At 40.6% G+C, this 16,029-nt stretch overlaps 1 protein-coding gene across 1 annotated transcript in view; it reads right to left on the bottom strand.

Annotated features, from left to right (window-relative positions):
• Window positions 1–16,029, bottom strand: part of obscnb (obscurin, cytoskeletal calmodulin and titin-interacting RhoGEF b) — a 533,110-nt gene that overhangs the window by 402,647 nt on the left and 114,434 nt on the right. Inside the window, 4 exon segments of the mRNA XM_059971780.1 lie at window positions 2,429–2,695; window positions 10,097–10,363; window positions 12,458–12,727; window positions 15,388–15,654. Coding sequence (XP_059827763.1) covers window positions 2,429–2,695; window positions 10,097–10,363; window positions 12,458–12,727; window positions 15,388–15,654 — 1,071 coding nt within the window.

The raw sequence follows: 16,029 nt of genomic DNA, 5'->3' as shown, positions 1-16,029 counted from the left end.
AACATGTGCAATGCGAGTGCTAAATGGATACTGTATTTTCAATACTGAACTCTTGTACGTTTCTTATTTTTTTCTCTGAAATCCTCAAACTGAATTGGATAGATAAGTGAACCAACCTCAGAGTCTTTCAAGTCTTATTTTCCTTCCACTCAAACTTGGGAAGGACAATTTGAGAGGATACTATGAATGTCATAAAGTCATAGAAACATACAAAACAAACAGCACAATACAGGCCCTTGGGCCCACAAAGCTGTGCCAAACATGTCCTTACCTTAGAAATTGCCTAGTATAGAAACATAGGAAAACCTCTAGCACAATACAGGGAGATGAAAGATTATGGAAGTTTTACTGTATACTTTTTCAGCACTTGTGTCAATACATCTACCAATGTCATTATGCTCTGCATAGAAACAACTCTCATTTACAAAGAGACTGAATGAGAGTAGTCCGTCCTTTGAGTTGGGTGCTGACTGACCAGGCAAATTTTGACACATGAATCCCAACAGCAAGGAGATTTCCTTCATACTTCTCCAACAACACACAAGAACCATTTGAGCAGTAACCTGACAGGAACATCCAGCTGGATATTTTCAGCAGGATCAGAACACTACAACAGGCCTTTTGGCCCATCTAGTCCATACTGAACTATTAATATGCGTACTCCCATCGACCTGCACACAGATCATACCCCTCCAATCCACATACTTATCCAAATTTCTCTTAAATGTTGAAATCAACTCTGCATCCACAAGTTGCACTGGTAGCTTTTATCACACTCTCACCACCCTCTGAGTGAAGAAGTTTCCTCTCAAGTTCCCCTTAAACATTTCACCTTTCACCTTCAACCATGACCCTTAGTTATGTTTCCACCCAATCTCAGTGGAAAAAGACAACTTGCATTTACCCTACCTATAACCCTCATAATTTTGTATACCTCATCTCATCTCAATCTTCTACATTCTAGGGAATAAAGTCCTAACCTACTCAATTTTTCCTATAACTCAGATCCTCAAGTCCCTGCAACATCCTCGCAAATTTCCTTTGTACTCTTTCAATCTTATTTATATTTTTCCTCCAGATAGGTGACCAAAACTGCACACAACTCACCAAATTAGGCCTCACCAACATCTCCAAAAATGTCCACAAATCAACCTAACTCCTGTAATCAATACATTGATTTATGCCAGAAGCTCTCTTTCAAGGAATTATGGATCCACATTCCCAGTTCCCTCTGTTCTACTACTCTCCTCGGTGCCCTATCACTCACAGAAGAAGAGCTGCTCTGGTTGGTCCTCTCAAAGTGCAACACTGCACAACTGTCTGCATTAAACTCCATATGCCATTTTTTGAGCTGGTCCAGATCCCACAGCAAGCTTTGTTAGTCCACTGCAACCCAATCTTGGAGTCATCCACAAATTTGCTGTTCCAGTTTACCACATTATCATTTACATTGCTGATATAGATGACCAACAACAATGAGCCCAGCACCAATCCCTGCGGAACACCACTAGTCACAGGCTTCCAGTCAGAGAGGCAACCATCTACTAACACTCTCCGGCTTTTTCTGAAAAGCCAAGATCTAATCCAATTTAGTACCTCAACTTGAACGCCAAGTGACTAAACCTTTTTGACCAACTTCCCATGCAGGATCCTGTCAAAAGCCTTGCTAAAGCCCACGTAGACAACTTTCCTGGTTACTTCCTTGAAAAATTCTCTAATAAATTGCTAATTTGGATTAGACATGACTCACCACAGACAAAGCCATGTTGACTATCCCATATCAGTTCCTGCCTATTCAAATATCCGATCCCATAGAATACTTTTCAATAACTTTCCAACTACTGATGTTAGGTTCACTGGTCTATAATTTCCTGGCTTACTCTTAGAACCTTAAACAACGGAACAAATTAGCTTTCTCAAATCATCTGGCACCTCACCCATGGCTAAGGATGTTTTAAATATCTCTGTAAAGGCCAATGCAATTCCAGGTTGATGTTGTCAGAAGCTGAATCCCAAGAGAACAACTGAAAAAGGTGTTTTGTGCAGAAAATTCTCAGTGGAACTAAGCACATATCATGCTAGCTTCTTGCTTTTCTCACCTGCTGACAAATGGAAAATTACTTGACCCTTCACAAGAGACTCAGCTTTCGAATTCTTAACAAGTTTACAGCACATTAAAATAGCAGGGAGTGTTTTTTTAAAACCATTGCAATAAGTAGGTGTCTCAGCAGTAACTGACACAGACTTCTGTGATAATGGGACTGCCTTAATAATCTAGATCTTCTATATGAACAGGAAAGGTTTCCTCAAATGTTTACTCAATATGCAGGTTATTGCAAATTACAAGACTTTTGTCACAGTGAAATTACAATAGAAAAGACAGACAAGGATTTGAGTACTTAGGTGTGTCCATTTGAGCAGTCCTTACCTCGTACATTCAGCTGCGCTGTTTCTGTCAGATTTCTAACTTTCAGCATTACTGTTCCTGTATCTTCTGGTGTTACACCTTTCAAAATCAATGTGTGTCTCTTTCCCTTTTTCTTCATCTCATTAAAGTCATTTGAGAGTAAGGGAGTATCATTTAGATACCACTGCACTTCATCAATATCATGGGACAACTCACATGAATATACAAGATTGCTTTCCTCTTCAGTATCTACATCCTCCAAGTGTTTTGTTATTTCTATTTTTAAAGCTGCAGAAACAAATACAAACATTATTATTTTAATATTCTAGTTTGAGTATATAAATACTTAAAATTCCATGGCAAAAACTTTCATTCTGAGCACAGGAGCCTCACTCAGTGATGGGATGAATTGTTAAGTCACTGCCAGATTCCCAGGAGACATGATTGAACAGAGACAGTATCTTTTATGAGATGAAATGTTCCAAGATGTTCCACAAGAAAATGACTAAACGAAGTTCAATAAATAAGGAAAAAGGTTCACACTAACGGAAGAAAACTGGAAAGGTTTAAAGTCTACAGTTGAACTTACAGTCTTAGGTGCAGCTTAAAGAAAGGGACTCAAAATGGCCAGGACAATAGGGCAGCAGTCAGTGCTACAGATTAACAATTCTAGGAACTGAGTTCCAATGAATTTCAATGAACCCTCCTGATGAAGGGTTTTGGCCCAAAACTTCGTCACTACCTCCTCCCATAGATGCTGTCTGGCCTGCTGAGTTCTGCCAGCATTTTGTGTTTTTACTGAATTTCAATACTGTCTTTATGAGTGTTGTCTATATAAAGTGTGCAACTTTTCCGATTACTCTCCACTTCTCAAATGTAAATTTAAATCTAAAAGTTTATAAAAGGTGAACTGATATGCATGGGATGGAAATAAATTGAAGATAAATAGAAAATTAGATGAGGGGTGATGAGATTGCCCCACTAGGAGGCAGTAGAGACCCGATGAGCCAAATATCCATACTTAATTTGCGTCAGAAAAGGTGGCATCCAAGACAACAACTTGCTGTTAAACTGCATATTTTTATTCAGTATTGTTACAGTTTTACCTTATTCTAGCTCAACGCATTTTGCGATTGTTTGATCTGTATGAACAGTATGCAAGAGGAGCTTTTCACTGTATCTTGGTACATGTTGCAATGACAAACCAACACCAATACTTATTCCCATGCAACCTATTCCCCGACACATGAACATTAATGCCACCACCACAAATACTACCTAGCACCCCATCCCTCCAAGGAGTTTTCTTACCACTTTAGCCTATCAACCAGCACATCTTCCGGTTGTAGGAGGAAATGGACGCTCAAAGTAACCTAAATGGTTGCAGGAAGAACATGCAAACTCTGCACTTTCAGCACTAATGATGAGAATCAAACCTTGGTTGCAGTAGCTACGATTTAGAGGCACTATCTGTTGCAGCACTGCACCAGCCTTTCGGCATTGCAATAAGAAACTATGCCAGAACTAGAGAATGGCAACACTCCCAAATAATTATCAAAGCACCTGAACATTAGGAATGTGTAAATAATATGCACTGAATGACAGTCTGAACACTTGTTTGAACTTGAAACAATGTTTGAACACTTGTCATATTCAACTCCCTCTAAAATATAGCAGCAGATTGGGCAATCAAGGTCAGGTGACCAAGCAGTTTGAAAAGCGTAAACAAATAAACAGAGGGGTAGCTCAAGCGGAGCAGCCAGTGAGTGAATGGGCCAATGAAGGAGTGGACCTTTGAGGCTTTGACTCAAGAGGCCTCGACGAGAAGAGGCAGAGGACGAGCTTGCTCCCAGTTAGGCTTCACAATGCCTCCTGAGACGGTGATGTGCCTCTCATGTGAGATGTGGCAGTCTTGAGGGAACTCCCCTCTCCTGCAGAGTCACATCTGCCAGAAGTGCATGCAGCTGGGCAATCTGGAAGACCGTGAGAGGAATCAGAAGCAGCAGCTGGATGACCTTCGACTCATAAGGGAGAATGAGGCAGTCATAGATGAGAGCTACAGGGAAGTAGTCACACCTAGGCTGCCCGAAGCAGGTAGTTGGGTGACAGTCAGAGGGGGGAAAGCGAAGGTGAGTAGACAGGTAGTACAGAGCACCCTGTAGCCATTCCCCTGAATAATAAGTATACCGTCCTGGATACTGTTGGCGGGGACGACCGACCAGGGGTGAGCCACGGTGGCAAGGCCTCCGGCACTGAGTCTGAACTTGTGGCGCAGAAAGGTGGGATGGAGAAGAGGAGAGCTGTCATCATTGGAGACTCGATAGTCAAGGGAGCAGAAAGGAGATTTTATGGACGTAAGAAGGACACCCGCATGGTTTGTTGCCTCCCAGGTGCCAGGGTCCGGGATGTCTCTGACTGGGTGCACGACATCATGGTACAAGAGGGAAAGCAACCAGAAGTCGTGATACAATGACATAGGCAGGAAGAGGGATGAGGTCTTGAGGTGTGAGTTTCGGGAATTAGACAGAAGGCTAAAGAACAAGACCTCAAGGGTGGCATTCTCAGGATTGCTGCCAGTGTTAGGTGATAGTGATGGTAAGAATTGGAGGAGATGGCAGTTGAATGCATGGCTGAGGTGCTGGTGCAGGGGGCAGGGTTTTAGATTTTTGAATCATTGGAGAAGGTGGGACCTGTACAGATTGGATGGGTTGCACCTGAACTCGAGGGGGAGCAATATCCTTGCAGTTAGGTTTGCCAGCATGGTTCGGGAGGATTTAAACTAATTTGCAAGGGGGATGGGACCCGGAGTGATAGAGCAGAGGAAGAAGTGCATGGAGTAAAGCCAGATCCAACATATAGAGAGGCTTTGAGGAAAGAGAAGCAGAATAAAGGGTGTAAAGATAGTAAGGTAGAAGGGCTAAAGTGTGTGTACTTCAATACAAGAAGCATCAGGAACAAAGGTGATGAACTGAGAGCTTGGATACATACACTGAATTATGATGTAGCGGCCATTACAGAGAGACTTGGCTGGCACCAGGGCAGGAATGCATTCTCAATATTCCTGGATTTCAGTGCTTTAAAAGGGATAGAGAGGGAGGAAAAGGGGAGGAAGGGTGGCATTACAAGTCAGGGATACTACTACAGCTGCAGAAAGGGTGGATAATGTAGCAGGATCCTCTTTTGAATCAGTATGGGTAGAAGTCAGGAACAGGAAGGGAGCAGTTGCTCTATTAGGAATATTCTATAGGCCCCCTGGTAGCAGCAGAGAGACCGAGGAGCAGATTGGGAGGCAGATTTTGGAAAGGGGCAAAAATAACAGGATTGTTATCATGGGTGACTAACTTCCCTATTATTGATTGGCACCTGATTAATTCCAATGGGTTAGACGGAACAGAGTTTGTTAAGTGTGTCCAGGACGGATTCCAGTCACAGTATGTTGACAGGCCAACTAGGGGGAATGCCATACTAGATCTAGTATCAGGTAAGGAACCGGGTCAGGTCACAGATCTCTCAGTGGGTGAGCATCTGGGAGACAGTGACCACCATTCCCTGGCCTTTAGCATCATGGAAAAGGATAGAAGCAGAGAGGACAGGAAAATTTTTAATTGGGGAAGGGCAAATTATAAGGCTATAAGGCTAGAACTCGCAGGTGTGAATTGGGATGATGTTTTTGCAGGGAAATGTACTATGGACATGCACTTGATGTTTAGGGATCTCTTGCAGGATGTTAGGGATAGATTTGTCCCGGTGAGGAAGATAAAGAATGGTAGGGTGAAGGAACCATGGGTGACAAGTGAGGTAGAAAATTTAGTCAGGTGGAAGAAGGCCAGCATACATGAGGTTTAGGAAGCAAGGATCAGATGTGTCTATTGAGGAATATAGGGTAGCAAGAAAAGAGCGTAAGAAGGGGCTGAGGAGAGCAAGAAGGGGGCATGAGAAGGCCTTGGTGAGTAGGGTAAAGGACAACCTCAAGGCATTCTTCAATTATGTGAAGATAGGGTCAATTAGAGATAAAGGTGGGAAGGTGTGCCTGGAGGCTGTAGAAGTGATCAACGTCCTCAATGGATACTTCTTTTCGGTATTCACCAATGAGGGAACTTGATGACGGTAAGGACAATATGAGTGAGGTTGATGTTCTGGAGCACGTTGATATTAAGGGAGAAGAGGTGTTGGATTTCTTAAAATACATTAGGATGGACAAGTCCCCGGGGCCTGACAGAATGTTCTCTAGGCTGCTCCACGAGGTGAACGAAGAGATTGCTGAGCCTCTGGCTAGGATCTTTATGTCCTCATTATCTGTCCATGGGAATGGTACCGGAGGATTGGAGGGAGGATAATGTTGTCCCCTTGTTCAAAAAAGGTCGTAGGGATAGTCTGGGTAATTACAGACCAGTGAGCCTTACGTCTGTGGTGGGAAAGCTGTTGGAAAAGGTTCTTAGAGATAGGATTTATGGGCATTTAGAGAATCATGGTCTGATCAGGGACAGTCAGCATGGCTTTGTGAAGGGCAGATCGTGTCTAACAAGCCTTTGAGGTGGTGACCAGGCATATAGATGAGGGTAGTGCAGTGGATGTGATCTACATGGATTTTAGTAAGGCATTTGACAAGGTTCCACATGGTAGGCTTATTCAGAAAGTCAGAAGGCATGGGATCCAGGGAAGGTTGGCCAGGTGGATTCAGAATTGGCTTGCCTGCAGAAGGCAGAGGGTTGTGGTGGAGGGAGTATATTCAGATTGGAGGGTTGTGACTAGTGGTGTCCCACAGAATCTGTTCTGGGATCTCTATTTTTTGTGATTTTTATTAACGACCTGGATGTGGGGGTAGAAGGGTGGGTTGGCAAGTTTGCAGATGGCACAAAGGTTGGTGGTGTTGTAGATAGTGTAAAGGATTGTCGAAGATTGCAGAGAGACATTGACAGGATGCAGAATTGGGCTGAGAAGTGGCAGATGGAGTTCTACCTTGAGAAGTATGAGGTGGTACACTTTGGAAGGACAAACTCCAAGGCAGAGTACTAAGTAAATGGCAGGATACTTGGTAGTGTGGAGGAGCAGAGGGATCTGGGGGTACATGTCCACAGATCCCTGAAAGTTGCCTCACAGGCAGATAGGGTATTTAAGAAAACTTATGGGGTGTTAGCTTTCATAAGTCAAGGGATAGAGTTTAAGAATCACAAGGTAATGATGCAGCTCTATAAAACTCTGGTTAGGCCACACCTCAAGTACTGCGTCCAGTTCTGGTTGCCTCACTATAGGAAGGATGTGGAAACACTGGAAAGGGTACAGAGGAGATTTACCAGGACTGGTTTAGAGAGTATGGATTATGGTCCGAGATTAAGGGAGCTAGGACTTTACTCTTTGGAGAGGAGGATGAGAGGAGACATGACAGAGGTATACAAGATATTAAGAGGAATAGATAGACTGGACAGCCAGCACATCTTCCCCAGGGCAGCACTGCTCAATACAAGGGGACATGGCTTTAAGGTAAGGGGTGGGAAGTTCAAGGGGGATATTAGAGGAAAGGTTTTTTACTCAGAGAGTGGTTGGGGCGTGGAATGCACTGCCTGGGTCAGTGGTGGAGGCAGATACACTAGTGAAATTTAAGAGACTACTAGACAGGTGTATGTAGGAATTTAAGGTGAGGGGTTATATAGGAGGCAGGGTTTAAGGGTCGGCACAACATTGTGAGCCAAAGGGCCTGTACTGTGCTGTACTATTCTATGTTCTACAGCAAAATCAATAAGTCACAAGGTAAGTCACCTACTTCCTTAAGCCTCCCTTGAAAGGAAATAAAGTAATACAAAACAAATTAGTGTGGCAGAATTATTTTAACAGGCTAATTGATCCATCATTGTTTTGAAACAAGATACTGTCTATGAAAACCAACACATGTATATTTGTGTAATTGTATTGGGTTATTTCATAGCTTATTCATTAGGAATTGTGAGCACTGTCAAGAAACACATAATTCCAAGTCTTTAAGATACTAGGAACAGAATTAGACTATTCAGCCCATCAAGTCTGCTCCACTATTCTCCTCCCTTCTTCTCTCCCTTAATTTTTGTTGTCCTTACAAATCAATAACCTCAAACTACCAGTGTCAGTGAGAAAACTGTACTATTAGTGTTAGTTTTAATACACAGCTGAAAGACTTCTGCATTTTTCTACTTGCCTTCAGGTTTAATATTATAATTTTATTCATCTTTTTTAAAAGTTGCCTAACTATCTGAAAAACATTCCCGTAGTGTTGAAGACATGATGTTATCCTTTACCAGAATGAAACCTGAAATAGAGACAGGCAGTCCCTGGGTTACGCACGAGTTCCGTTCCTGAGTCCGTCTTTAAGTCGGATTTGCACGGAAATCGGAACAAATACATCTGGTATTATTTAGCGTCAGTTAGACAAATGTTTGTCTTAGTATATAGTATATATTTTAAGTTTCTATGGATATAAAACACTTAAGAAATGTATGTATTTCAATAATTAAACCACTGCATTGCTTAGTAATAATTGTAGCTTTCATCGGGGGAGCACCTTTCACATGCTCCATTATTCTCAATTTTCCGTTATCCTTTAAAATTTTTCCAATCGTTGACCGACTGTAGCCTAACGATTTTCCAATGACTGATGGTGTTTCAACTCTTTCCAAACGCTTCATTATTTCCACTTTATTTTCAATCATGATGGCTTCCCGTCAATGGAACAGAAACACTGTGAGCAGTCTTTCACTGGATCGAACTCTAGAAAGTCCGTTCTCCAACCCAGCACTGATCTCACTGCACCACCAGCCGACCGGAACCATGGGGGGGGGAGGGGGTCAGGGTGAATCTTACTAAGAAAAATTTAAGCCAAATACAAAGTTAAACACTCAACACACCGTGTCAACGGCAGCGACTTAAAATGGTGGACGGCATCGCGATCGGACTTAAAATGGTAGACAGTGTTCTCCTTCCTTGGTCCTTAAGTACGAATTGTCCGTAAGTCGGTCGTTCGTAACTTGGGGACTACCTGTAGTCATCCATGCACGAAACTGGCTCTCAAGTGGTTAGAAAAGGGGATATTTCTGGAAACTGAATGGCTAAAAGGCTTGCAGAAGGAGCTCAGCTGGTCTGGGGAGGCAAGAGGATAGTCAGAAATGTTGACTTTCACTTTGCCTCCAGAGATGCTGCCTGATTCGCTGAGTTCCTCCAGCAGATATGTTTTTTTTGCTCTGCTTCCAACCACATGAGGTGTTGTGTCTCAAAGAATAATAATGAACAAAAATATTTGAGGTGGAACAAGAGCCTGAAGACGACTCTACAATTTAGGAACAGCTTCTTCCCCTTTGGCATTGGATTTCTGAATGATCCATGAACATTGCTTCAATATTCTTTTTTCCTTGAACTATTTATTTATTTTGACATTTGTAGTAACTTTATGACTTCACCCTACTGATGCTGCAAAACAACAAATTTCATGACATACAAGTCAGGGATAATAAATTTGATTCTGATTCTCAGCTTTTACTGAAAATAAATCACAGAAGCACAGATGCTGCAGATCTGAAATCAAAATGAGGATATTCTGAAATGATCTACAATCTAATATGTTAGTTATTTTTCTCTTTTTACAAAAGCTGCCTGACCTGAATTTTTTCTATTTTTTTTATTAGTAAAATGTTGATAGATTTATTGTCAGATAAAAATTCTTACCTTCAACTGTGAGCGTGGCGGTGGTCTGTGCATTACTTGACTTGCAGCTATATTTACCAGAATCTTCAGGGCTGAGATTTGAGATTGAAAGTTCTACCACATTCTGAACTTGCTTGAATTTGAATCTGTCAGAAGATTCAATTAAGCTCTGGTCTTTGTACCACCTAACCACCTTGGGAGTAGGTGTAAACTCGCAGCTCAAAGTAACAGACTTCTTCTCTTCTACTGTTATGTTCTGTAGTTCTCTCACAACCTTTGATGGAGGCTCTGAAAAATATGTAAACTTACAATTAAAGCTATTGAACAACAACTTACATCTCTGTGGCACCTTTGTTGCAATGATTCACAAGATAATGACAAAGTCTCTTAATAAGATAACAGGACAGGTGGCCAAAAGCTAGGTTGTAGATATGGAACGATTAAGAGCTTTTGTAAAAGAGAAGCAGAAAAACAGGTATTGATTGAAGGAACACAAGGCCTGCATAGCGATCTCAAGTCCCAAAGCCAAGGAGGATATCAACAAAGTGCAAAGGAATCTGGGAATACAGATCCATAATTCCTTGAAATTGGCATCACAGGTGTACATAGGGTTGTAAAGAAAGCTCTTGGCACATTGGCCTTCATTAATCAGATTATTGATTATAGAAACTGGATATTATGTTGCAGTTGTATAAAACATTGTTGAGGCCAAATTTGGTGTATTGTGTGCAGTTTTGGTCACCTACCCGCAGGCAAGGTATCAATAAGATTAAAAGTGTACAGCAAACAATTACAAGGATGTTGCAGGGACTTCAGGACCTGAGTTATATGAAGAGATTAAATAGGTTCAGACTTTATTCCCCGGAGCATAGAGAATGAAGGGATAAAGTATATAAAATTATAAGGGATATAGATAGGGTGAATGAAAGCAGGTTGGGTGAGACTAGAACTAAAAGTCATAGATGAAGGATGAATGGCACTGTTACCTCTAAGCTGCAAAGGTGCATAGCTGTACAGTAATTGAAATAATCACACACAGCTGGAATTTTCTTTTATATGCGACGACAGTGTCGCCTCATAAATATTGCAGCAATACTATGATTTCAATTTCTTTGTTTCTGAGAAAGGCAAGATTGGTTTAATAATTACGTTCACTGACGTGTTAAACTACATGCTTAAAATAAAGAATTTGAAGAAATGTCAATTCTTGTTGACATCATTGGAACATTTCAAGCTTCTAGTGCTGACTGAACGTGGATTCAGTCTTATGAATTCAATTAGATATATATTCAGAAACAGACTAGAAGTGAAATATTTAAGTGGATCAAATGAGGATTAAGATGTATCTTTCATCTGGATGTGAATTAATCTGGACAGTGTTTATCGACAATGGATTTTAAGAAAGACAAATGAGAAAAAGTCTACAAACATGAGATACTTTTGTTGTACTGTATTTCATTATGCCCTTCAATAAGAAAAAAGTATGTGATTTTTAAATTTTCATTCTATTACAAAAAAAAACTTTCCCGCTCAAAGCAATAGTTGGTCCACGCAGCTGCATAAAAAAAATTAGAGGGAATGTTGGAGGAAGTTGAAATATTTAAAGGGAACCTGAGGGGAAACTTCTTCATGTTGAAGGTGTTGAGAGTGGGGAGTGACCTGCCAATGGAAGTGGTGGATGCAGATTCGATTGCAGCACTTAGGACAATATTGGATAGGTGCAAGGATAAGGTGGGTATGGAGGACCATGATGCAGCTCTGGGACAATGGGACCTGGCAGAATAGCAGTTTGGCATAGACTCGACAGGCTGAAGAGCCTGCTTCTATGTTGTAGTGCTCCATGATTCTTCCAGAATTTTAAAGAGAAGGAGCTGGCATACTTAAAGCTTATTAAGATGGTCTGACCCTGTGTATCCTAGGTCATTGTGGAAAACTGGCAAAGAAACTGCAGGGATCCTGGCAGAGATATTTACATCATTTTTTGCCATGAGCCACGAGTGACTTAATAGAGATTAACAAAATCAAGAGAAGTACAGATAAAGTGAATGTCCTTATCCCCCACAACAGAGGAGTATAAAACTAGAGGACACGGGTTTAAAGTGAGAGGGGAAAGATTTAAAATGGACTTGAGAAACAACTTTTTCTCACACCTGATTTTTACATGCCCAACACATGCCAATATTCATGTCAGAAACCATGAGTAATATGGGTATGGCAGCAAGGTACTAAAAACTAAAGCAAAATATAATCTATTGGAAGAACACATCGGGCCAGTCAGCATATGTAGAGGCAACGGATGGTTTATGTTTCACCATGAGATTAAATGTACAGGTGCCTGTAGGACCATATGCTAACATCCAAGACTATATAGTGTTTGAATACCTTTAATGGTTAATCTTGCTTCAGATTTTGATTTCCCAGCAATAAATTGAACTATGCCGGTCATCTGGCAAGATGTATTTTTCAGGATAAGGCGGTGAATAGTGCCACAATGCTCAATGTCCACATTTTTAGATGGATGAAGTATTTCACCATTTAGTATCCATTTTGGAGGTTTCACATCAGCAACTGAAAGCTCACATTCAAATCTGGCATCGTTTGGCTCAGTCACTTCCACATCAGATATTGCCTTATTGATGGTAATTGATTGCTCTGTCAATAAAGCATATTTAAACAAATTCATTGATCTAGGAGTCTAAGTTTGCAAGAAAGAGTGCAAGTCTGCTGGCAGCTGAAGACAGCCTGTCCTTGGGTTGCAGGACTGTGTATGTGCGCATTGTTTTGTTCCTTGGTATGTTCTATTTTGTGTTCTGTGTTGTTCTGCAAAGTATTGTGTGTTGCTGTGTTGGTGCCAGAATGTGTGGGAACACTTGTGGGCTGCCCCAAGAATGCCCTCAAGTGTGTTGGTTGTCAACACAAACAACATATTTCACTCTATGTTTTGATGTACATGTGATAAATAAATGTGAAATTTAAAATTGAATCTTGGAAATCCATTGTTCCCTTAAAGTGGTAACACAGGAAAATTCAGCGTTCATACCATTGGTTTGCAGACTACTCAAGTAGAATGAAGTGCTGTTCTTGTTTGCATTTGACTTCACCATAATGAGAAAGTCAGAGGACAGGCAAATCAGTGTGGGAATACAAAGGAGAATTGAAATGAAATGTAACCAGAAGCTCAATGATATCATTGCAAATGGAGCTCCATAAAACAGTTCCCAAGCTTACACTCAGCATTTAGTGAGGATTTCCATCAGTACATTTTATATCTTTTGATCACTTGGGATCAGAGACTATGTGACTAAGTCACAAAATTTTAGGAAAACTGTAGGGTCTGACAACCTCTCAAGTTAATCTTCCATTTGCCAGTTAGAGCAGTATAAAATTGTAGCTGCACACCCACTCTATTTAGACATCATAGTGTATAGAAATAAAGCAACCTAAAGAAGGGATCAAGAAGCAATGGATTTTAAATTTTAATAGCATTGATTGCATGGGCCTACTCCAGCTGCCCTGGGTCTATGGACTCAATGCTATTGCTTGTTTTTATTGTTAGCACGATTTGTGTTTCTTTCTCTCTGCACGTTGGGTGTTGGTCTTATTTTTAATTGGATTATTTTGGGTTTCTTGCTTTGTGGCTGCTTGTAAGCAGACGAATCACACAGTTGCTTAATTATACATACTTTAATAATAAAGGTACTTTGAACTTTAATGTAGAATGGTTGCTATATTATGAAGTTCTGGTAGATTGCTGATGTTGCACCGTCACTTAGGGCCACCAAAGACAAGTTAAGAAATTACAGGCCAGTGTGCCTAACATCAGTGGTGGTGAAGTTACTACAGAGGATTCAAAAGGACTGGATCTACCACCATTTGAAAAAGAAAGGATTGATTAGAAACAGCCAGCCTGGCTTTTTGCATGGGCAAACTATGTCTTACAAATATCGTAATGCTTTTATAGAGGCAAGTAAGAAGAGGCAAGAGCAATAGATGTTCTAATAATATGGGCTTCAGAAAGGCCTTTATAAGATCTCACTTACAAGTCTAGTCTGGAAAGTTACATTGGATTAGATCTAGGGAGAGATAACTAAATGGATACATAACTAGGAATGGTAAGAAGTAGAGGGTAATAGTGGAAGGTTGTTTTTCAGACCAAAGGCCTGTACTAATGGTGTGCCACGAGGTTTGGGGTTCTGCCTGACGTCATCATTCATAGGAATCATTTGTGTGAGAATGGATAATGCATTACTAGTAAGTTTGCAGGGAACACTAAAAAAGATGGTTTCAAACACTGTGAGAAAGCTTATCAAAAATTACAAAAGTATCTTGATCAACTAGATAAGTGGGCCAAGGAACAGCAAATACTGTCCAAACCAATAAGTGCAAGGTGTTGCATCTTGGGAAGTCAAACTAGGCTAGGACTTTCACAGTGAAGACTAGGGTCATGGGCACAGTACAGTATAGTGTGACCCAAAAGTACAAGTACATAGCTCCCTGAAAATAGCATCACAGGTGGTCATGGTGAAAGAGGCTTTTTTCGCTGGCCTTCATCAACAGGGCACTGAGTTTAATATTTGGGATGTTATGTTGCAATTGTATTCAACATGGGTGAGACTACACCTGGAGAATAGTGTATAATTTTGGTTACCCTGTTAAAAGAAAAATGTAATTGAATAGAAAAAGTGCAAAGGCAATTAACAGGAATATTGACAGGACTCAAGGGGCTCAGTTATAGGGAAAGGCTGAGCAATCTACGTTTGCTACGCTCGGTTTTTATTCATTGCTCTACCAAAGGAGTCTGAGCAGTGACAATATGGAGGTGTATGCAATCATGATAGACATAGAAAGGTACACAATCTTCCTCTCCACCCCCCACCCCCCAGGGAAAGGGAGTCAAATACTTGAGGGCATGGTTTAAGATGAAAGGAGAAAGACTTAAAAGGGAATTCAGAGACAACTTGCTTAAACAGAGAGTTGTGTGTTTATAGAACAAGCTGCCAGAGCAAATGGTTGAAGTAGGTACATTAACAACAACATTTAAAAGACACTTCAACTAATACATAAACGGAAAAGTTTTAGAGAGATTTGGGCCAACTGTCAGCAAATGGGACTAGCTTACATGGACATCCTGGTTGGTGTGAACGAGTTGGGTCAAAAGACCTGTTTCTGCGCTGTATGATTCCTTGACTCTATCATGTACTGCCCTATTTAGCCAAGCATTGGGATATATTTTAAAAACAAAACCTTATTTTTAACTTCATTCTTCCTTAAACAGATGAAACATTCCAAAATTGATGTTTCCAAACTCATACCTTCGACATACAACATGGCAGTACTTTTGTCATCTACAGCATCACATGTGTAGTTGCCTTCATCTTCAAAAGCAATATTATTTATTATGAGCTTCCTGTGCAAATCTTCACTCACAATCTCGTACTTCTTACTGGGATGAATCTCCTTTCCTTTATAATACCATTTGACCACAGCATTTTTTCTAGAAACTTTGCATTCAAAAAAGACACGATGCTTCTCCATGCCTATTTTCTCCCTTAAGGGTTTCACAATCTTAACAGGTAATTCTGAAATAGATATGTGAACAATAGTTTGATGTCAGTATTAAAACTGTGAATAGTGATAGAAAGCAATATTACGTTAGTTGTCAGTTAACATAAATTAGGTTATGTCAATTATGTTAAATGTGCAACTTTAAATTGAATTAAAGAGTGATTGGCACAAATCGAAGAAGAGTTAACCAACTTCAAAATTCACAACCAATCTTCTGTTATCAGGGTCATGTTAAGCTCTCTCTCCCAATCTTGCTTAATCTTAAGTGAAGGGTAATTGTGCTGTTGTAACAATAAATTATAAATTTTCCCAATAAAACCTTTCACTAAAGGATTCATTTTTAAAATAATATCTAACAGGTCAGAATCTTGTATATATGGAAAATTACT

The sequence above is a fragment of the Hypanus sabinus genome, chromosome 6 (assembly GCF_030144855.1).
Source record: "Hypanus sabinus isolate sHypSab1 chromosome 6, sHypSab1.hap1, whole genome shotgun sequence".
Taxonomy (NCBI): domain Eukaryota; kingdom Metazoa; phylum Chordata; class Chondrichthyes; order Myliobatiformes; family Dasyatidae; genus Hypanus; species Hypanus sabinus.
Note: the sequence above shows the minus strand (reverse complement) of the source record. Positions and strands in the feature narration are given on the sequence as shown.